We start from the raw sequence: 23,771 nt of genomic DNA on the forward strand, positions 1-23,771 counted from the left end.
TACGGAGCTGTGAGGGGAACGGCACCTCCGTACCTTCAGGCTCTGATCAGGCCCTACACCCAAACAAGGGCACTCCGTTCATCCACCTCTGGCCTGCTCGCCTCCCTACCTCTGAGGAAGCACAGTTCCCGCTCAGCCCAGTCAAAACTGTTCGCTGCTCTGGCACCCCAATGGTGGAACAAGCTCCCTCACGACGCCAGGACAGCGGAGTCAATCACCACCTTCCGGAGACACCTGAAACCCCACCTCTTCAAGGAATACCTGGGATAGGATAAAGTAATCCTTCTAACCCCCCCCTTAAAAGATTTAGATGCACTATTGTAAAGTGGTTGTTCCACTGGATATTATAAGGTGAATGCACCAATTTGTAAGTCGCTCTGGATAAGAGCGTCTGCTAAATGACTTAAATGTAAATGTATATTGTCTCGGTGGGAACATGGTCGTGTACAAACAGACCAGCTACGACCTCTAAGGCAATCAGAGAGGCAAAAAGACAGTGCAGGGACAAAGTGTAGTAGCAAATCAATGGCTCAGACACAGGACGTATGTGGCAGGGACACCAGACTATAAACGGAAAGCCTGCCACTTTGCAGACAACAACGCCTCGCTTCTGGATGAGCTGAAACACCTTAGTCCAACAACGATGAGACGGCCTACAAGGAGGAGGTGAGGGCCCTGGCGGAGTGGTGCCAGAAAAATAACCTCTCCCTCAACGTCAGCAAGACAAAGGAGCTGATCGTGGACTTCAGGAGACAACAGAGCACGCCTCCATCCACATCAACTGGGCCGCAGTGGAGAGCAAGTTCCTCGGCGGGCACATCACTAACAACCTAAAACGGTCCCCTCACATAGGCAGTGTGGTGAACAAGGCGCAATGGGATGCATCACCGCCTGGAACGGCAATTGCACCGCCCACAACTGCAGGGCTCTCCAGAGGGTTGTGCGGTCAGCTGAACGTATCACCGGGGGCACACTGCCTGCCCTACAGGACCTCAACAGCCACCTGAACCACGGCCCATTCACACCGCTAACATCTTAAAAGGCGTTAACAGTAGAGTTGCATCAAAGCTGGGACCGAGACACTGTTAAACATCAGACTATTAATCAGTGTCATTATTCTAGCCAGCCTCCACCCAGTACCCTGCCCTGAACCTTAATCACTATTCTAGCCAGCCTCCGCCCAGTACCCTGCCCTGAACCTTAGTCACTATTCTAGCCAGCCTCCGCCCAGTACCCTGCCCTGAACCTTAATCACTATTCTAGCCAGCCTCCGCCCAGTACCCTGCCCTGAACCTTAGTCACTATTCTAGCCAGCCTCCGCCCAGTACCCTGCCCTGAACCATAGTCACTGTTCTAGCCAGCCTCCACCCAGTACCCTGGCCTGAACCTTAATCACTATTCTAGCCAGCCTCCGCCCAATACCCTGCCCTGAACCATAGTCACTATTCTAGCCAGCCTCCGCCCAATACCCTGCCCTGAACCTTAATCACTATTCTAGCCAGCCTCCGCCCAGTACCCTGCCCTGAACCTTAATCACTATTCTAGCCAGCCTCCGCCCAGTACCCTGCCCTGAACCTTAGTCACTATTCTAGCCAGCCTCCGCCCAGTACCCTGCCCTGAACCATAGTCACTGTTCTAGCCAGCCTCCACCCAGTACCCTGGCCTGAACCTTAATCACTATTCTAGCCAGCCTCCGCCCAATACCCTGCCCTGAACCATAGTCACTATTCTAGCCAGCCTCCGCCCAATACCCTGCCCTGAACCTTAATCACTATTCTAGCCAGCCTCCGCCCAGTACCCTGCCCTGAACCATAGTCACTGTTCTAGCCAGCTACCACCTGGTCCTGCACCTTAGAGACTGCTGCCCTTTGTACATAGAGTCATTGAGAACTGGACACTTTAGTAATGTTCACATACTTTAGTAATGTTACCCTCACTTTATATGTATATATTGTATTCATGGCTCATTCTATATAACTACTGCTGTACACACCTTTTCTATTCATATACAACAAGATATGTATATCTATACGTTTATATTCCGTCTCCTACATTGTTCGTTCTGATATTTCTTAATTTCTTGATTTTATTTTTCTGGATTACGTGTGTATTGTGTTTTTTCTTTATTGCGAGGTATTACTGCTCTGTTGGAGCTAATAACACCAGCATTTAGCTAGGTATCACTGCTCTGTTGGAGCTAATAACACCAGCATTTAGCTAGGTATTACTGCTCTGTTGGAGCTAATAACACCAGCATTTAGCTAGGTATTACTGCTCTGTTGGAGCTAATAACACCAGCATTTAGCTAGGTATTACTGCTCTGTTGGAGCTAGAAACACCAGCATTTAGCTAGGTATTACTGCACTGTTGGAGGTAGAAACACCAGCATTTAGCTAGGTATTACTGCTCTGTTGGAGCTAGAAACACCAGCATTTAGCTAGGTATTACTGCTCTGTTGGAGCTAATAACACCAGCATTTAGCTAGGTATTACTGCTCTGTTGGAGCTAATAACACCATCATTTAGCTAGGTATCACTGCTCTGTTGGAGCTAACACCAGCATTTAGCTAAGTATTACTGCTCTGTTGGAGCTAATAACACCAGCATTTAGCTAGGTATTTACTGCTCTGTTGGAGCTAATAACACCAGCATTTAACTAGGTATCACTGCTCTGTTGGAGCTAATAACACCAGCATTGTGTAGGCTTGAGCAACAAACACACACTAAACACATCTCTAAAGAGAAGGCAGATACTATAAGCAAATAGTGTGGACATTTAAGGAAAGGTACTAATTTACTCTCCAAAAGCGACAATCTTTTAAAAATGTTTTTACTTAAGTTATACATTATTCATTGTCTTAGAATAAGGAACAAACCTGATGGAGGAATTACACAACTGTATGAGGATTAGTATGGGTGGGAATGCATACTGTCTGCAAGAAAATGTAATAATAAAGTACAAGACAGACCAACACGAACAACGGCCATGCACAGTAGATCACCGCTTATTTTTGATGAACGGTGGCGATTCAACATGTAGAATCGCCGGGAGATGAACAGAAAATGACAGCCGATGTTCTGTGGACAGAGGCTATAGAACGACCACCCGTTGCATTTAACCGTTCGTCAGCAACGGTCTGTTTAGTCTTTCACACTTCTACAAGACTGTGGTAACAAAAGGTAGTCTGTGCTAGGTAAAGCGTTGCGTTCTCAGCTCACTGGTCACCATAGCAACACCCACCCGTAGCACGCGCTCCAGCAGGTATATTTCACTTGTTATCCCCAAAGCCAACACCACCTTTGGCCGCCTTTCCTTCCAGTTCTCTGCTGCCAATGACTGGAACGAATTGCAACAATCGCTGAAGTTGGAGACTTATGTCTCCCTCACTAACTTTAAGCATCAGCTGTCTGAGCAGCTTACCGATCGCTGCAGCTCTACACAGACCATCTGTAAATTGCCCATCCAACCAACTACCTACCTCATCCTCATATTTGTTTTTCTGCTCTTTTGAACACCAGTATTTCTACTTGCACATCCTCATCTGCACATATCACTCCAGTGTAAATTGCTAAATTTTAATTACTTCGCCACTATTGGCCTATTTATTGCCTTACCTCCTTACTTAATTTGCACACACTGTATACAGATTTTTCTATTGTGTTACTGACTGTACGTTTGTTTATCCCATGTGTAACTCTGTTGTTTTAGTCGCACTGCTTTGCTTTATCTTAGCCAGGTAGCAGTTGTAAATGAGAACTTGTTCTCAACCGGCCTACCTGGTTAAATAAAGATTAAAAAAAAACATTTTAAAAGACAAAATCATCGACATAACACGGAAACAACTTCTTGGAAAATTACATTTTTATTAACATCAATTTTATTTTCACTTTCTTAAACAATCAAATTTGTAATAAATAAAGCACATCTGATGGGGTATATCATGCAAACATTACATTCTATAACATCAAAGAGAACTGTAGGTGTTGAACCATCCCATGGATATCTTGTTACAAGAGCATCACACTGACACTCCTCCCATAAGCAACAGATGCATGATTGGTATTAACTTTACATGTACACGATGTACGGTATTAACCCATATACACATGAAGGACCGGGGTTAAGTATACCAGTCACCGTTTCATTCCACTCTTTAGAGCCGGGAACAAAGAGTGGGGGGTGAAATAGGAGACAGAGAGGATAGACGATAGAGGGCTTGAGAGAAGAGCAAGGATCAAGAATAAAGAAAACAAGGATGGATGGAGTAGAGCAGAGAGAGAAAAAGGTCCCTCAGGAGAGACGAGTAGAGACCAGCAAGTCAGACAGTGTGACCTGCCCAGAGGCAGGAGAGCATGAAGAAGCAGACAAAGTTAAAGGAATGAATGTACCAAGAACCCAAAGACGCCTGTGCAGCTGTGTCACCACGTTTGAATAGAACGAGGTCACTAGCATCTTTCCCCCAACGTGATTGGACAATGTAGTTCCATCCACTGCAGTTTGAACTAGATTCTAGTCCAACACTGGATCTTCACCCAGAACAAAGATAGTAGAGGCTGTTTCGTCCAACAGTGAAATTAAATGCCATCCTATAAACCCTTGTGATGAGGTGCACACACAGTAGGGCAGAGAGAGTGGTACATAGTGGGGCATTGCACTCTGCCTATCAATAGCAGACATAACTCTCTGAAATAAGAAATCCAATCTATATTATCTTTATTACAACTAGTGTGGAATATTCTATCCATTGTTCATATATTCTAGTTTTAGGAGGATGGAGGTTGTGCAAGTGAGGGTTAATAAGTGAGGCCTGTATCTATATGGTTAGTGATGCACGTGTAGAGCTGGGTTAAAGCTAGCCGCTGGGATAACTGATGTGAATTCACATGAAGTCCTAAGTGGAACGAGTGCTAACAACAGGCAGGAGAATGGCTTCAGCCCAACAGGCTGAACCCTTGCGTTCATTTACAGCTAGTCAATCTACAGAGAGGAGGGTGGTTCCCATCACCCTTCCATCACACACCACGTCTGTAACCGACTCACCCGATCACCAGCAGACATTCTGGTCGCGTCCCAAATGGCATCCTACTCCCTCTACAGTGCACTACTTTTGACCAGTGCAATTTGGGACACACCTTCTGACAGGTGCTCAAGCCGATTAAACACATTCCCAAACAAAGGAAAGGAAGTTGGCAGTGAGAGAGAAAACCTTCACAACCTCCTCATTTATTAGAAACGAGGGAGCAATGAGAGAGAGGAAGACGACATGAGAGGTCGATCCGTCAGTCATTCACGAGGTGTAACTTCAATCTTGTCCTTCTCTCTTCGTCTTCTCTGCCAAAAAAGCAGAGCAAAAAAGCCCGGAGACAGTTGTTGGATTCCTGTGTGAAGAGGACATGTCTGGTGAACTCATCATGGGCCTTTAAAGCATGGTGCCCACTGAGCTGAGGAAGTGCTATCTGCTCAGCCACACTGATAACCTGATCCTCCTCAGTGTTAAGGGCTCCATCTGATAAACTCCACTCGCAGGAAAAAACTAAGAGCAACGGTTGGGCATCACTGGGGGGGTTCAGTCATTTGATCCGTGCAATGCTTCTGTGATCCATTGGTTTCTGCCAAGGAGAAATGGTGAGATGAATTATTGTATATCTGTATCACACACATGTTCCAAAATTTGGGGTGACTTAGAAATGTCCTTGTTTTTGAAAGAAAACCTAATTTTTTGTCCATTAAAATAACATAATTGTTCAGAAATACAGTGTAGACATTGTTAATATTGTAAATGACCATTGTAGCTGGAAACAGCTGAAACGGTAGTGTATATGTATTTGTATGTGTTTATATGTATTGAAATCAAATTCTAATCAAATCATATTTGTCGGATGTGTCGAATACAACAGGTGTACACAGTGAAATGCTTACACATATATATTTATATTAGAGACATTTCTGTACAACACTGCTCACTAATAGTCATTGTAGTGTGAGATGCTTGACAGGCAGCTACCTGGTGCTCTACTTCTCCTCGTGAAGAGCTTCTATGAAGGCTTCAAGTTTCTCCTGAATCTCACGGACCTTCTCTGCAGAGGAGGAAAGAGAGAGGATGGGTTAGTGGAGTCGCTGCAAAACAAAAACAGTAGATATGAAGAGCATCCAAGATGCCTCAATTGATACAGTACAACCCAGTAAACCACTGTTGTCATGCAAGTTGGTTGAGTTGGCTAAACAGGCCTATTCTATGGTGTTTCCACCTGTGAGACCCAAGACAACGAGGTTTCTCAGACCCCAAGTCCTCCTGTTGTGACCGTGGCCTTCCAACTACCAGCAATCCCAGTACCAGATATATACACAATAAATATCTGGTGGCATACTTTCTCAGAACGAGTATGAAACCAATGACCTGACATTATGAATGTATTCACTAGCAGAATAATAGACGTGTCACAGGCCATTGTTCTGCCACCTCGTGTCAGCCAATCAGCAGACGGTCCCCACTGACAGCCCTCAAACCTAAATAAAACGACCACTTAAGTGAAATATTCTATTGAAGTTGTTGACCATACCACATCAAAGATTTCCCACCTCCAAAACCATGACATGGTATGTCCCTCCAGGCACATGTCTAGCTAATGGATGGGAGATACCATAACATTATTCCACATGAAAGGGAAAATACACTGAAAAAAAAAGTTGAGTCACCGCGTCCCGCCGTTGGGGTCCTTTTGTCCGAGACGGTGTTTTAATGAGAAATCCGTCCGTACAACATGTACTGTCACACGATGGGCTGCAGTTACAAAGAGTCTTTAATCGCTGAATAAACAAAAATGGCAAGAGTAAGTCTTAGCAAACGGGAGAAAAAGAGGCCTATAGGGGACTAGCTGTGCCAGCTGCCCCGTCTCTCCGTCTCACTCTATTCCAGTAGACTAATCCAACTGGAGCTGCCCCAAGCACAAACTCAAACAAAACTCTGAGGCGAGATACTCTTCTGATAGTATCTTCAAATGCTTTTGACAACAAACAAAAAAACTTAGACACAAAGGTCTGAAAGCTTCAAAACCAGAAGACTCCTTGATTTCTACGGCTCGATAAATCATAGCGGTTTAGCAGACCAACAGTGTTTTAAAAGGAGTAGTTCACAATTTTACAGCTTGACGTTAGATGGTTCTTCACACTGAAAGTAGTCTATGGGCCAAGAGGAACTGTAATCCATGGTTCAGTTCTTTAAAAACAGCCACTTCAGCTAATCTTAGCCACCACAAGCTAACAATCAATGGAAGTCATGGAGGAATGTGAGCATGTTAACAAAAACAAATTGTGAGGAACCATCTAACACATCAAGCTGTAAAAAAGTGAAGTTCTCCTTTAAGTGTCTATTTCAGGTCAACACGACAGTGGGAGCTGCATTTAGAGGGTAACCTTATCCTACAGAGAGGGGCTGGTGCAAGACCCTTTGGTGGGGGGCACGGGTGTAGATGTATCCCTTTGACGGATGAAAGTCACGTCTAAGGACACACACACACACACACCTCAGAGTCCTGAAATATAACACTAAAAGTGCTGAGAAATCACTATGACCAACACACACATCTAAACAATGACAAACAGCAGAAGAGTGGTAGAAAAACACCTTTCCCCCCCTCCCTCTCACGCTCTCTCCACACACACACACACACACACACACACACACACACACACACACACACACAAATAAATTCCCCAGCCTTTGATACTTTAACACAGAGGCACATGGGGAGATTCTAACACGTAATGGTGGCATTAGGGCTGGGAAAGAGGGCACGGTGACACGGTTCCACCATCACGACAGGTGTGTTGGGGCTGAAACCTAACCTGGCTGTAGCACCCACTCTAGAACTCTCTACCCAACCACAAGGGCTCAAAGGAAGTTAAGGAACACACATACCAGGGGAAGGAGAGTGGGTCGGGCACCAACCGCAAAACAAAACTCACATGGAGTCAATAGAAACATCTATCTGTCCCAGACCCATGAAGGAGGAGGGAGGGACATCTCTGTCACATCAAAACAAGCCAGGGAAAACCCCTGGCTCACCTTCAAAGCTCAGCGGAGTCTAGATGTGCCACTTTATAAAAGAGCTAGTGTGTACATTTTTATGAACCTTTATTTTAAGTATTTTAAAAATCAGCCCTGCATACAAACATCAACACAATAAAATACTCAATTACAAAAACAAACCCAATCTTCACTTAGAGGATTCCCCACTAATGTTATAAATTCCCTAAAGGGCAACAGGTATTCAAGCCTGAGCTTCCCCCGCAACACATTTCACATCTATGGAGCATAAAAACCTTGGAACCTCTAGCACTATACAATGTTGTGCTCTTGTACCGTACGCTATTGTTGTGACCTTGACCAGTGTTGTCAGATACATCGGAAGTCTCTGCAGGAGTGCTTTGTAAATAAACCAAAGAGAATGCTGCTCTCTGAGATACAGAGGCCCAACCCACCTTTTGATACAATACACAATGGTGAGTTCTAAAACGATCACCACTAATGAATCCAAGGGCACAATGGAAAACAGCATCTAGTGGTTTAAGTGTGGAAGTTGCTGCATGCATATAGATAATATCTCCGGAATCTAAAACAGACATAAAAAAGTGGCCTGGACAACTTCCTTTTAATTAGCAAAACAACAGATAAACAATCACATTTTGATCTTCAATTTCCTTACCAGGTCAGAAACGTGCGTTTTAAACCCCAATACATCATCTAGCCACATACCAAGATATTTAGAAGAGGGAACTCATTCAATGTGTTCTGTTCAGGCTAGTAATTTAAAATGTCAAATTTGTCTAAGTTACTTACTGGACCTAGAAAATAGCATGTATTTTGCTTTGTTTGCATTAAGAACTAACCAAAGTTCCAAGTGTGACTTCTGCAGCGCATGGAAATCACACTGCAAATGTGAGAAGGCGTGGTTACAAATGGTGCAACACTGGTTTGATCAGCATAAACATTTATATTAAGTAAAAAATGTAATTTAAAAAAACCACAGTATTTCCAATGTTATTTATATACAGCATAAACAATAGCGGCCCCTGAATCGAACCCTGGGGTATCCCTTTATGCACATCAAGGAATTCAGATTTGACCCCCCTCTGTCACAATAGCCTGAGTTATATTACTGAGATGGTTCTGAAACCACATAGAGGCATCAGTGCTCAGGCCTACTGAGGACAACTTAGTCAATAAAACAGAATGATCAACGGTGTCAACAAAACAACAAACAAGGCAGCACAATTCATTTATGCATTTAAAGCATTGACAATATCATTTACAACTATTGTGGTTACAGTACTGCGCCCTGGTCTAATCCCTGATTGATATACAGTGGCTTGCGAAAGTATTCACTCCCCCTTGGCATTTTTCCTATTTTGTTGCCTTACAACCTAGAATTAAAATTGATTTTTGGGGGGGGGGTTTGTATAATTTGATTTACACAACATGCCAAATCTTTTTTATTGTGAAACAAACAAGAAATAACACAAAAAAAAACTAACTTGAGCTTGCATAACTATTCATCCCCCCCAAAGTCAATACTTTGTAGAGCCACCTTTTGCAGCAATTACAGCTGCAAGTCTCTTTGGGTATGTCTCTATAACCTTGGCACATCTAGCCACTGGGATTTTTGCCCATTCTTCAAGGCAAAACTGTTCCAGCTCCTTCAAGTTGGATGGGTTCTGCTGGTGTACAGCAATCTTTAAGTCATACCACAGATTCTCAAATGGATTGAGGCAATTCTAAGACAATTAAATGTTAACCCTTAAACCACTCAAGTGTTGCTTTAGCAGTATGCTTAGGGTCATTGTCCTGCTGGAAGGTGGACCTCCGTCCCACTCTCAAATCTCTGGAAGACTGAAACAGGTTTCCCTCAAGAATTTCCCTGTATTTGGCGCCATGCATCATTCCTTCAATTCTGAACAGTTTCCCAGTCCCTGCTGATGAAAGGCTTTTCCCGGGGTGATGAGAGGTGTTGGGTTTGCGCCAGACATACAGTTGAAGTCAGAAGTTTACATACACTTAGGTTGGAGTCATTAAAACTCGCTTTTCAAAATTTCTTGTTAACAAACTATAGTTTTGGCAAGTCGAATAGGACATCTACTTTGTGCATGACAAGTAATTTCTCCAGCAATTGTTTACAGACAGTGAAATAATCTGTATCACAATTCCAGTAGGTCAGAAGTGTACATACACTAAGTTGACTGTGCCTTTAAACAGCTTGGAAAATTCCAGAAAATGATATCACGGCTTTAGAAGCTTCGGGTAGGCTAATTGACATCATTTGAGTCAATTGGAGGTGTACATGTGGATGTATTTCAAGGCCTACCTTCAAATGCAGTGCCTCTTTGCTTGACATGGGAAAATCAAATGAAATCAGCCAAGACCTCAGAAAAAAAATTGTAGCCCTCCACAAGTCTGGTTCATCCTTGGGTGCAATTTCCAAACGCCTGAAGGTACCGCGTTCATCTGTACAAACAATAGCACGCAAGTATAAACACCATGGGACCACGCAGTCGTCATACCGCTCAGGAAGGAGACGCGATCTCTCCTAGAGCTCAACGTACTTTGGTGCGAAAAGTACAAATCAATCCGAGAACAACAGCGAAGGACCTTGTGAAGATGCTGCAGAACAGTTACAAGTATCTATATCCACAGTAAAACGAGTCCTATAATCAACATAACCTGAACAGCCACTCAGCAAGGAAGAAGCCACTGCTCCAAAACCGCCATAATAAAGCCAGACTACGGTTTGCAACTGCACATGGGGACAAAGATCGTATTTTTTTTTTTAAATGTCCTCTGGTCTGATGAAACAAAAATAGAACTGTTTGGCCATAATGACCATCGTCATGTTTGGAGGAAAAAGGGGGGGGCTTGCAATCCGAAGAACACCATTCCAACCGTGAAGCACGGGGGTGGCAGCATCATGTTGTGGGGGTGCTTTGCTGCTGGAGGGACTGGTGCACTTCACAAAATAGATGGCATCATGAGGTAGGAAAATGATGTGGATATATTGAAGCAACATCTCAAGACATCAGTCAGGAAGTAAAGCTTGGTCGCAAATGGGTCTTCCAAATGGACAATGACCCCAAGCATACTTCCAAAGTTGTGGCAAAATGGCTTCAGAACAACAAAGTCAAGGTATTGGAGTTGCCATCACAAAGCCCTGACCTCAATCCCATAGAAAATTTGTGGGCAGAACTGAAAAAGCGTGTGTGAGCAAGGAGGCCTACAAACCCGACTCAGGTACACCAGCTCTGTCAGGAGGAATGGGCCAAAATTCACCCAACTTATTGTGGGAAGCTTGTGGAAGGCTAGCCAAAACGTTTAACCCAAATTAAACAATTTAAAGGCTATGCTACCAAATACTAATTGAGTGTATGTAAACTTCTGACCCACTGGGAATATGATGAAAGAAATAAAAGCAGAAATAAATCATTCTCAACCATTATTCTGACATTTCACATTCTTACAATAAAGTGGTGATCCTAACTGACCTAAGAAAGGGGATTTATATGAGCATTAAATGTCAGGAATTGTGAAAAACTGAGTTAAATGTATTTGGCTAAGGTGTATGCAAACTTCCGATTTCAACTGTACCATTTTCCTTGATGGCCACAAAGCTCAATTTTAGTCTCATCCAACCAGAGCAGCTTCTTCCACATTTTTTGGGGGAGTCTCCCATATGCCTTTTGGCGAACACCAAACGTGTTTGCTTATTTTTTTCTTCAAGCAATGGCTTTTTTTCTGGCCACTCTTCCCTAAAGCCCAGCTCTGTGGAGTGTGGTCCTATGGACAGATACGCCAATCTCCACTGTGGAGCTTTGCAGCTCCTTCAGGGTTATCGTTGGTCTCTTTGTTGCCTCTCTGATTAATGCCCTCCTTGCCTGGTCCGTGAGTTTTGGTGGGTGGCCCTCTCTTGGCAGGTTTGTTGCGGTGCCATATTCTTTCCATGTTTTAATAATGGATTTAATGGTGCTCCGTGGGATGTTCAAAGTTTAGGATCTTTTTTAAAACCCAACCCTGATCTGTTCTTCTCCACAACTTTGTCCCTGACCTGTTTGGAGAGGTCCTTGGTCTTCATGGTGCCCCTTGCTTAGTGGTGTTGCAGACTCTGGGGCCTTTCAGAACAGGTGTAGATATACTGAGATCATGTGACAGATCATGTGACACTTCGATTGCACACAGGTGGACTTTATTTAACTATTTAGGTGACTTCTGAAGGTAATTGGTTGCACCAGATCTTATTTAGGGGCTTCATAGCAAAGGGGGTGAATACATATAAATGTATTAAATGTAATGTAAATATGCAGCACCACTTTTCCGTGTATGTCCATTCCATGAAATCCAAATAAAAATCAAATTTAAATTACAGGTTGTAATGCAACAAAAAAGGAAAAACGCCAAGGGGGTGAATACTTTTGCAAGGCACTGTACATTCAGAATAGAATTCAGATAAAAAGGAACGAAGTTGTACATTTATCAAAGATTCAAGAATCTTTGCTAGACAAGAACCCCAAGACATGGCATGATAATGACGAAGAACACTAGTGTCCCCAACCTTATGGAGTGGCAGCACATAAGCAGCCTTCCCTACTTTTGCAATATTCCCCAATATCCATTTTTTTAAATGTAAAATGTGGGTTATTACGCCAGCGATGACGCAGCCCCGGCTTCAGTTTATCAGCCCCTGTGGACCTTTGTGTCTTTTGATAGCAGGGCATCAAAGTCCTCTTTTCATGCAAGTTGCAGAAAATAATATCCTCAACTACCATTTTCCAAATCATCCCGCAAATTTCTCCTATCAGCATTAAGTCTAATCTCCTAGAGAGTAGGCCTAGCAGTTATTTCAAAGCCAGCTGAAATAAAATGGTTAAATTGCCTGATGTGGACCACTTACTGCATCAGGTCAACCATGGAGGAGATGACACACGTTGAACGAACCTTAACTGAAGTACATTTTATAGTTCACATCTCTCGCCATTTAGATCAGAATTTGATAGGCAAAATGTTACACCATTCATTTAATGCCATTCATTTATAACGGCGTTAAAATTATGCCCCTGTCATCATGAAGGGAAAAGTAAGGGGATGCACAGATTGTGAATGGCGGATTTAACAAAACTCAAATATTCTGGTTAGTGATGGTGCGGAACATATTGATTTCTCCTCCGCCATCTGTTTGTCCCACAAGACGACAAGGGAAATAAAAAGCTCACAACAAGGCAGCTTTTCTTTCAGGACGCGCGGAAACGCAACACACAAAGTGGACAGAGTCGCCGTTCGTTGCCTGTTGCCTCAGAGGGATCGAAAAACTCAATTTAGGCTCCGGTTTACCTAAGAGATGAGCCCCAAGACACTGCCATTCAGCTGCCCTCCCTTTATCTGGTCATGAATATTCCCATAATCCTCTGAAATCCCTTATTTCAGGTCCCTCTTTCGGCTGATCTCCACAGGAAATGATAGGTCTCTTTCACTCCCACTCATCGGCGCCGTAAGGCTGTAAAGCCTTCAGTGGACAGAGCAGGAACAGCAGAAGGGACTGAGGGAAAAGCCTTTAATTGACCTGTAATTAGACTGTGAAACAGTGTGGCCGCGGCCGAACAACCACTCCATACAGATGGAAAGAGAGTAGAAAGAGGAGAGAGGGTCGTATAGCACGCTGTGAGGGAGAGTCCTTAATCTCTTTAATATTGAGGATGCTCCTCTCTGGAGTTTGATATGAAAGGAGAGAGGCAGCCGTTAGAAATGGGAGACTGTATTATAAAGTGTCAATGGAGAGTTTCAGTGGCTAACATTTGGTGCCAAGACAAACGCCTGTTTTTTTTTGCATGGTGCCCCAGTCCATCATCAGCCAACTCTGAAGACAGGACTGAGTTCAGCGCCTGGTCAGGACGAGGCTCCCATCCCAAACTGTCATGATTCAGAAACACATTTTTACATTCAACTTCTGTCACCGGCAAGGCTACAGTCGAGATGGGATCCTTTGTACGTCTGCATGCGTGATCCTGTCCCAACTGAAAAGCGATCTCTTAAAGTAAAAAACAGAAGAGGAGGCATGGCCATGTCACTGGATTTGTCTCTAAATCTTTATTTTAACATGCTATAAATGCAGGGCCGTTGGAGGCGGATGCAGAAAGTGGGGATCTTGTGGGCAAAACGCCCGTCAGTGGCAAAGCCATGAATCACAGCTGGCTCTGGAGGGCTTATCTAGAAACCAGATGCCTGAGGAGAGCAGAACCAAGAAGTCGAGCCCTGAGACTGAACAGGTTCAACCTGGGGTCACCACATGGGCTAGACAAAACAAAAAAGCAGAGCGGGGAAAACAACACGTGAAAGCGTCAGGCGTTGCGTAGTCTCCCGGGTAGTTACGCCAGGCCTTGTGTCGTCTCCCGGGTAGTTACGCCAGGCCTTGTGTCGTCTCCCGGGTAGTTACGCCAGGCGTTGTGTCGTCTCCCGGGTAGTTACGCCAGGCGTTGTGTCGTCTCCCGGGTAGTTACGCCAGGCGTTGTGTCGTCTCCCGGGTAGTTACGCCAGGCGCTGTGTCGTCTCCCGGGTAGTTACGCCAGGCGCTGTGTCGTCTCCCGGGTAGTTACGCCAGGCGCTGTGTCGTCTCCCGGGTAGTTACGCCAGGCGTTGTGTCGTCTCCCGGGTTGTTACGCCAGGCGTTGTGTCGTCTCCCGGGTTGTTACGTCAGGCGTTGTGTCGTCTCCCGGGTTGTTACGTCAGGTGTTGTGTAGTCTCCTGGGCAGGATGTGTTGTGTAGTCTCCTGGCAAGGTGGGGATGTGTTGCCAGGTGTGGATGTGTTGCCAGGTGGGGATGTGTTTCGTAGTCTCCTGGCCATGTGAGGATGTGTTTTGTAGTCTCCTGGGCAAGATTTATTGACAGACATTGCTATGGCTTTGAAGGGTGACAGGTAAAATTGGGTTACGGGGGAAAATATGGAGATTTCATTTGCAAAGTGGATTTATCCTAGCTAGCGCTGCTAGGTTCCAAAAGCTTCCATGCAGGAAAACAGCAGAATTATTCAACACAGAGGAGTAGGCCTAATACAAAAAATGTTTTTTTTGGGGGGGCGAATTCCAAATAAATGTTACTTCACCTACAAGTAATGACGCCTTTATACAGTTAAAGCTGTGCAAGACACTCAAGTTGTAAATTCAGAAAATGTCTATGTAATTTGCGAGTTGATTTGGGGGGGGGGGGGGTTGTAAATCCTGGTAAACCACAGAGAGCCAGTTAAGTAGCCTGGACAATCAATCTTACGGGGTAACGTCGGCCTCGGTGTGTGGACTTTCCACTGATGAACTACGGATGTGCACGCCACAGTCACGCACATAGGCAGGCAGGCAAACACACACGCAGGCAAACACACACACACAGGCAGGCAGGCAAACACACACACAGGCAAACACACACACGCAGGCAGGCAAACACAGGCAGGCAAACACAGGCAGGCAAACACACACACGCAGGCAGGCAAACACACACACAGGCAGGCAGGCAGGCAGGCAAACACACACGCAGGCAAACACACACACGCAGGCAGGCAAACACAGGCAGGCAAACACACACACAGGCAGGCAGGCAGGCAAACACACACACACACAGGCAGGCAGGCAGGCAAACACACACACACACAGGCAGGCAAACACACACAGGCAGGCAGGCAGGCAGGCAGGCAAACACACACACACAGGCAGGCAGGCAAACACACACACACAGGCAGGCAGGCAAACACACACACACACAGGCAGGCAGGCAAACACACACGCAGGCAGGCAGGCAAACACACACACACAGGCAGGCAAACACACACACACACAGGCAGGCAGGCAAACACACACACACACACAGGCAGGCAGGCAAACACACACACACACGCAGGCAGGCAGGCAAACACACACACACAGGCAGGCAGGCAAACACACACAGGCAGGCAGGCAAACACACACACGCAGGCAGGCAGGCAAACACACACACGCAGGCACGCAGGCAAACACACACACGCAGGCAGGCAGGCAAACACACACACGCAGGCAGGCAAACACACACGCAGGCAGGCAGGCAAACACACACACGCAGGCAGGCAGGCAAACACACACACGCAGGCAGGCAGGCAAACACACACACGCAGGCAGGCAGGCAGGCAGGCAAACACACACACGCAGGCAGGCAGGCAGGCAGGCAAACACACACACGCAGGCAGGCAGGCAGGCAGGCAAACACACACACGCAGGCAGGCAGGCAGGCAGGCAAACACACACACGCAGGCAGGCAGGCAAACACACACACGCACGCACGCAGGCAGGCAAACACACACACGCAGGCAGGCAGGCAAACACACACGCAGGCAGGCAAACACACACACGCAGGCAGGCAGGCAGGCAAACACACACACACGCAGGCAGGCAGGCAGGCAAACACACACACACGCAGGCAGGCAGGCAAACACACACACACGCAGGCAGGCAGGCAGGCAAACACACACACGCAGGCAGGCAGGCAGGCAGGCAAACACACACGCAGGCAGGCAAACGCACACACACACACACACGCAGGCAGGCAAACGCACACACACACACACACACGCAGGCAGGCAAACACACACACACACGCAGGCAGGCAAACACACACACGCAGGCAGGCAGGCAAACACACGCAGGCAGGCAGGCAAACACACGCAGGCAGGCAGGCAAACACACGCAGGCAGGCAGGCAAACACACGCAGGCAGGCAGGCAAACACACACACACACGCAGGCAGGCAGGCAAACACACACACACACGCAGGCAGGCAAACACACACACACGCAGGCAGGCAGGCAAACACACACACGCAGGCAGGCAAACACACACACACACACACACACACACACACACACACACGCAGGCAGGCAGGCAGGCAAACACACACACACAGGCAGGCAGGCAAACACACAGGCAGGCAGGCAAACACACACACACACAGGCAGGCAGGCAAACACACACACACACACAGGCAGGCAAACACACACACAGGCAGGCAAACACACACACAGGCAGGCAAACACACACACACACACACGCACACACACACACACACACACACACACACACACACACACACACAGGCAGGCAAACACACACACAGGCAGGCAAACACACACACAGGCAGGCAAACACACACACACACACAGGCAGGCAAACACACACACAGGCAGGCAAACACACACACACACACACACAGGCAGGCAGGCAGGCAGGCAAACACACACACACACACAGGCAGGCAGGCAAACACACACACACACACGCAGGCAGGCAGGCAAACACACACACACGCAGGCAGGCAGGCAAACACACACACACACACACACACACGCAGGCAGGCAGGCAAACACACACACACACACGCAGGCAGGCAAACACACACACACACAGGCAGGCAAACACACACACACACACACACAGGCAGGCAAACACACACACACAGGCAGGCAGGCAGGCAAACACACACACAGGCAGGCAGGCAGGCAAACACACACACACAGGCAGGCAAACACACACACACGCAGGCAGGCAGGCAAACACACACACACACACGCAGGCAGGCAGGCAAACACACACACACACACATACGCAGGCAGGCAGGCAAACACACACACACCCAGGCAGGCAAACACACACACACGCAGGCAGGCAGGCAAACACACATACACACACACGCAGGCAGGCAGGCAGGCAAACACACACACACACACGCAGGCAGGCAGGCAGGCAAACACACACACACACACGCAGGCAGGCAGGAAAACAGACAGATACGCAGGCAAACAGACAGACAGTCACGCACATAGGCAGGCAAACAGACAGGGACAGACAGACAGAAAGACAGACTGACCTGAATCACCTGTGATGTCAATTCCAAGGCAAAACCTGACAGTAACACTCAAACCAGGGTCCCACTCCGGTAAAGCCCCACCTGTCTCCATGACTTCTATCAGACAAGGATGAATCTGGCGGTCCGACTCGGGACATACCCTAAAGCCTGCATGTCACTACATCACATTAGGCACAGCGCTGATCCCAAACAACCTCAAAAACCACAGAGATTGCACGGCCGATGCCGACCGACACATCATACTCTGCACATCAGCCCCCCAGAAGAACACCCAACACTTAAACACCCTCAGGTAAATACGGGCCTCTAGCTGGTGCTGAGCCCACACACACATCCCATTGTGCAGGAGCAGCAAACCACAAACTAAATTCCCTAATGACACGATGGAGTGAAATGTCATCGCAAGCACATTCAAACTCGATATCTGAAAACTGACATGTGCTGATGTTGGTCATTATGGCCAAACAGTTCTATTTTTGTTTCATCGGGATATTTCTCCAAAAAGTACTGTCTTTGTCCCCATGTGCAGTTGCAAACTGTAGTCTGGCTTTTCTATGGCGGTTTTGGAGCAGTGGCTTCTTCCTTGCTGAGCGGCCTTTCAGGTTATGTCGATATAGGACTCGTTTTACTGTGGCTATAGATACTTTTGTACCTGTTTCCTCCAGCATCTTCACAAGGTTTTTTGCTGTTGTTCTGGGATTGATTTGCACTTTCGTACCAAAGTATGTTCATCTCTAGGAGACAGAACGCGTCTCCTTCCTGAGCGGTATGACGGCTGTGTGGTCCCATGGTGTTTATACTTGCGTACTATTGTTTGTACAGATGAACGTGGTACCTTCAGGCATTTGGAAATTGTTCAAGATGAACCAGACTTGTGGAGGTCTGCAATTTTTTCTCTGAGGTCTTGGCTGATTTCTTTTGATCTTCCCTCGACTTGAAGCAAAGAGGCACTGTGTTTGAAGGTAGGCCTTGAAATCCATCCACAGGTAGACCTCCAATTGACTCAAATTATGTCAATTAGCCTATCGGAAGCTTCTAAAGCCATGACACAATTTTCTGGAATTTTCCAAGCTGTTTAAAGGCACAGTCAACTTAGTGTATGTAAACTTCTGACCCACTGGAATTGTGATACAGTGAATTATAAGTAAAATATGTATGAAATGTATGCATTCACTACTGTAAGTCACTCTGGATAAGAGAGTCTGCTAAATGACTAAAATGTCAATGTAAATAATCTGTCTAAACAATTGTTGGAAAAATTACTTGTGTCATGCACAAAGTACATGTCCTAACCGACTTGCCAAAACTATAGTTTGTTAGCAAGAAATGTATGGAGTGATTGAAAAACGAGTTTTAATGACTTCAACCTAAGTGTAAGTAAACTGGAGCTCTGTCACAGTGACCATCGGGTTCTTGGTCACCTCCCTGACCAAGGCCCTTCTTCCCCTGATTGCTCAGTTTGGCCAGGCGTTCAGCTCTAGGAAGAGTCTTGGTGGTTCCAAACTTCTTCCATTTAAGAATGATGGAAGTCACTGTGTTCTTTGGAGACCTTCAATGCTGCAGAACTGTTTTGGTACCCTCCCCTGATCTATGCCTTGACACAATCCTGTCTCAGAGCTCTATGGACAATTCCTTCGACCTCATGGCTTGGTTTTTGCTCTGACATGCACTGTCAACGGTGGGCCAGGTGTGTGCCTTTCCAAATCATGTCCAATCAATTTAATTTACCACAGGTGGACACCAATCAAGTTGTAGAAACATCTCAAAGATGATCAATGGAAACAGGATGCACCTGAGCTCAATTTCAAGTCTCATAGCAAATGGTCTGAATACTTACGTAAATAAGGTTTGTCATTATGGGGTATTGTGTGTAGATTGATGAGTACATTTAAAAAATATACATATATTTTAGAAAAAGGCTTGATGGACGTAAAAATAAAAAATGACTGTTTAGTTTGTGTTTGAGGCGAAGAAAAAATGACTGAGAAGCTCCACAGTGATGGTGAGATAAGGCAATCAGAAATACAAATCAGATCCCCAGATGGGACCATTTATACAGTCGGACTACATTTGCGTGCAGGCCAGGTAACCTAGACCTACTTCTTCAAGTAATCAGGTGCACTTCCTTTCTCAAGTTTGACAGGAGCGCTCCAAACAAAAGACAATTAATACATTTACAACTCATACATGGAATTAAATAAACGAAAACTTTTGTTTAGTGTAGCCTAGGTTTGTACCAAACAAACATAGAAGATTAGAAATGATGGGAATTAACGGCAAATGTACTACTGGTGATACTGGTGTGCCATCCCAGTGGCCTCCAATGGATTAGTCCACTCAGAAAGGCGTGAATCAGACAGGGGTCTCGTGTGCCATACATTTTCTATATATTTGCCACTGCTAGACAAATGTTTTTTTTTAAACGTTTTTTAACTCAGTCCACCAACAGCCCTATCAACCACTAAATGGGGTCAGCAGTAGATAGGTGACAGGTAAGGTTGTGTCCCAATAGCTTAAAGACAGCTTCCTTTGCTCTTTACTTCATTATCATGGCTAAATGAAAGGACTTGATTGGTTACTTTTAACATTATTGCTTTCACCTGTTGCCTTCAGTGATCTTGGAAAAGATGAGGCAAAATGAGAGTAATGAGGCCGGTCCTGGGAAAGGCAGGGCCAACAGCCTAGCCCTTCTCCTTTTGGCTGGGTGTCTGACAGACTGAACAGTCTCCCAGAACACACCTCTCTCCCATCCACACACTCAGGCCCAGTGAAGACAGATTTACACCCACCCAGAGACTGTTGCTGCAGGGCTGTCAAACACATGTGGTGGAGCAGGATGTGTGTAGAGAGCGGAGTGGGTCACTAAAACACCAGGTGTCGGAGGGAGCGTGGATAGCCCCGGTTCCCAGCCTCGAGAGAAGAAGGGGAGGGGGGTGGAAAAGAGAGGTGAAGGCAGGGGTTGTGACTGGGACTGGGACTGGGAGCGGCTGGCTGGCCGGGGTGTGGAGAGCGGAGGAATGGAGGGCCTCTGATCCAGCTGTTGGAATGGCGGAAGCTGTTTCCTCCCCTGGCAGTCAGGGAGGGGTATAAACAGTCCTGTGTTGGTGAGAAGGTGGGAAAAACAGAGGAAGAAAAGGAGGGGGTAGAAACAAAAGTAGCGATGAAAGATATGGAGGGAGAAGAAGTGAGATGGAGGACTGCGTGAGAGAGGAAGGGCATTCCGGGGAGCAGCTACAGACTACCAAGAGTGCTACTGTGGTCTTTACACAGCACGCATGCACGCAAACACGCACACAATACCAGCACTAAACTCACAGGAACAGCTCAAAAAGACCTGGGGTAAAAGGTGAAGAGGCGTGCTCTAGTCTGGTGTGAGACCGTGCTGGCGGGTGCATGCGTCTGTATACACACGCCGTGTATATAAAAAGGACTCCTCCGCCTGCCTGCCTGCCTGCCTGTCTGCCTGTCTGTCTTCCCGTCTGCCTGTGTGTGTGAGTACTGTTATACACGTTCCCTCCATCAATGAGAGATAGAGAGAGGTAGAGAGTGAGTAAGAGAGCGAGAGAAAGAAAGAGCTAACGTTTCCCTTCCATCCAGTAACTACCAGACTCCTGGGGCTGAGTGCTGACCTGGCCTAATACCTTTACGAGGGGCCGTCATCTCGCCTCCACAGAAGAGAAGAGGAGCGTGTAAAAACAGATCGGAGGGGATTTCAAGTACCACCGTGTTCAGTTTTACACACACGCCACACACCACACACCTCCCCACCCAGCCCGGCTAAACTGGTGGAATCTCCTGTTGAGTCTGGCAGGGGAGGGTGAAACAGCACACAGGTGTGAGAGAGGGGACAGGCTTACGTCAGAGTTTAACCTAATTTCCCAGCTGCTCCAAACATCACAAGACTTTCGTTCGTACCATGTCACATGTTTAATATCTCCATCACACACATTAGCTTGGTATTGACTATTTACCAGGAAAAAACATTGAATAACATGAAACGTTAACATCATAGATGGTTAACGATCATCATCAGATGATTCCTGTTGGGTTTTCAGACTACATCTGAGGTCTCAAACTAATTTTGCCTGGGGACTGCATTTGGATCGCAGGCCAGTAGTTTGAGACTTGATGGAGAGGAGAAATTACAAGAGCATAACCACATATTGAACAATGAGAACGATATTTCAGATATAAAACGACAGGCTGTGGTCTATCTTGGTTGGCAAACCTAAAAAGTATCTCCTATTGCCAACTATGTAAAAATAGCCTATAAAGTCAACAAATAAAAACATTGCAGCCTGCAGGTAGAAAATACCCTGATAAAAATAAATAACATATAAATCGCATTGTTGCAGACAAGCCATGCATAGCCAAACTTGAAACATTTAATCAACTACCAACTAATGTGTCCATCCAGAAGCTCATGCTTGCAACACTGTATAAAATATTCTGGACCCTCAGATTTTCCTGCACCAGTGAGCTCAGGACAGACAGCTGTAAGCTATTTGCACAAGGGATAAGAAGAAATTATGTTTCCACTGGCACTTAGTGGTTATAAAAAGGGAGAAATGGAGAGATTTTCCAAACACATTTGACAAACTATTGTTCACGCTTAGTGGTTATAAAAAGGGAGAAATGGAGAGATTTTCCAAACACATTTGACAAACTATTGTTCACGCTTAGTGGTTATAAAAAAGGAGAGAGATGGAAATATGTTTCAAATACATTGAGGAACTTTTGTTATTCTCAATGGATATAAAAAACAGCCGTTTGCTTGCTGTTTGAGGTGAAGAAAACACTACTTTGAGAAGCTCCACAGCTCATTAATAGTGGTGTGTTAAGCCAATCAGACATAGTAATTAGATCCCCAAATGGGCACATTTATATGCCTACAGTTGCGCGCAGGCCAGGTAGCCTCTAGGCCTAATTCTATGCGTAATCTGGTGCGCGTGATTACCCAACATTGACAGGAGCGCTCCAAACGAAAGACAATTACTAAATTGGCAAAACTCGTAAAAGGAATGATATAAACCAAAACTTGTTTCTCACAAGTGTAGCATAGGTTGTCCACTCCGACAGTGAGAACGGTAAAAGAATAGAATAATATTATATTGAATGCAATAAGACATTAACCTAACCAAACAAACATTATAGATTAGAAATAGGAATGAATGGTAAATGTACTAGAGGTCGACCGATTATGATTTTTCAACGCCGATGCCGATTATTGGAGGACCCAAAAAGCCGATACCGATTAAATGGGACGATTTTTAAATATACATTTGTAATAATGACAATTACAACAATACTGAATGAACAATGAACCCTTTTATTTTAACTTAATATAATACAAAAATAAAAACAATTTAGTCTCAAATAAATAATGAAACATGTTCAATTTGGTTTAAATAATGCAAAACAAAGTGTTGGAGAAGAAAGTAAAAGTGCAATATGTGCCATGTAAAAAAGCTAAGGTTTAAGTTCCTTGCTCAGAACATGAGAACATATGAAAGCTGGTAGTTCCTTTTAACATGAGTCTTCAATATTCCCAGGTAAGAAGTTTTAGGTTGTAGTTATTATATGACTATTTCTCTCTATACCATTTTGTATTTCATATACCTTTGACTATTGGATGTTCTAATAGGTACTTTAGTATTGCCAGCCTAATCTCGGGAGTTGATAGGCTTGAAGTCATAAACAGGCAATGCTTGAAGCACAGCGAACAGCTGCTGGCAAATGCAGGACAGTGCTGTTTGAATGAATGCTTATGAGCCTGCTGCTGCCTACCACCGCTCAGTCAGACTGCTCTATCAAATCATAGACTTAACTATAATATAATAACACACAGAAATAC

General features: G+C 45.5%; 1 protein-coding gene across 6 annotated transcripts in view; it reads right to left on the minus strand.

The window, feature by feature from the left end:
• Window positions 1-3,843: 3,843 nt before the first annotated feature.
• LOC106574090 (dynamin-like GTPase OPA1, mitochondrial) overlaps window positions 3,844-23,771 on the minus strand; it is a 76,918-nt gene continuing 56,990 nt past the window's right edge. For all 6 annotated transcript variants that reach the window (XM_014149639.3, XM_014149637.3, XM_045697354.2 and 3 more), the window contains 2 exons: window positions 6,005-6,077; window positions 3,844-5,609 (listed from right to left, as the gene is read on the minus strand). In XM_014149639.3, the coding sequence (XP_014005114.1) occupies window positions 6,013-6,077 (65 nt within the window). In that variant the 3' untranslated portion in view covers window positions 3,844-5,609; window positions 6,005-6,012. The remainder of the gene's footprint in view (window positions 5,610-6,004; window positions 6,078-23,771) is intronic.

Source organism: Salmo salar, chromosome 16 (genome assembly GCF_965601325.2).
Source record: "Salmo salar chromosome 16, fSalSal1, whole genome shotgun sequence".
Taxonomy (NCBI): Eukaryota; Metazoa; Chordata; class Actinopteri; order Salmoniformes; family Salmonidae; genus Salmo; species Salmo salar.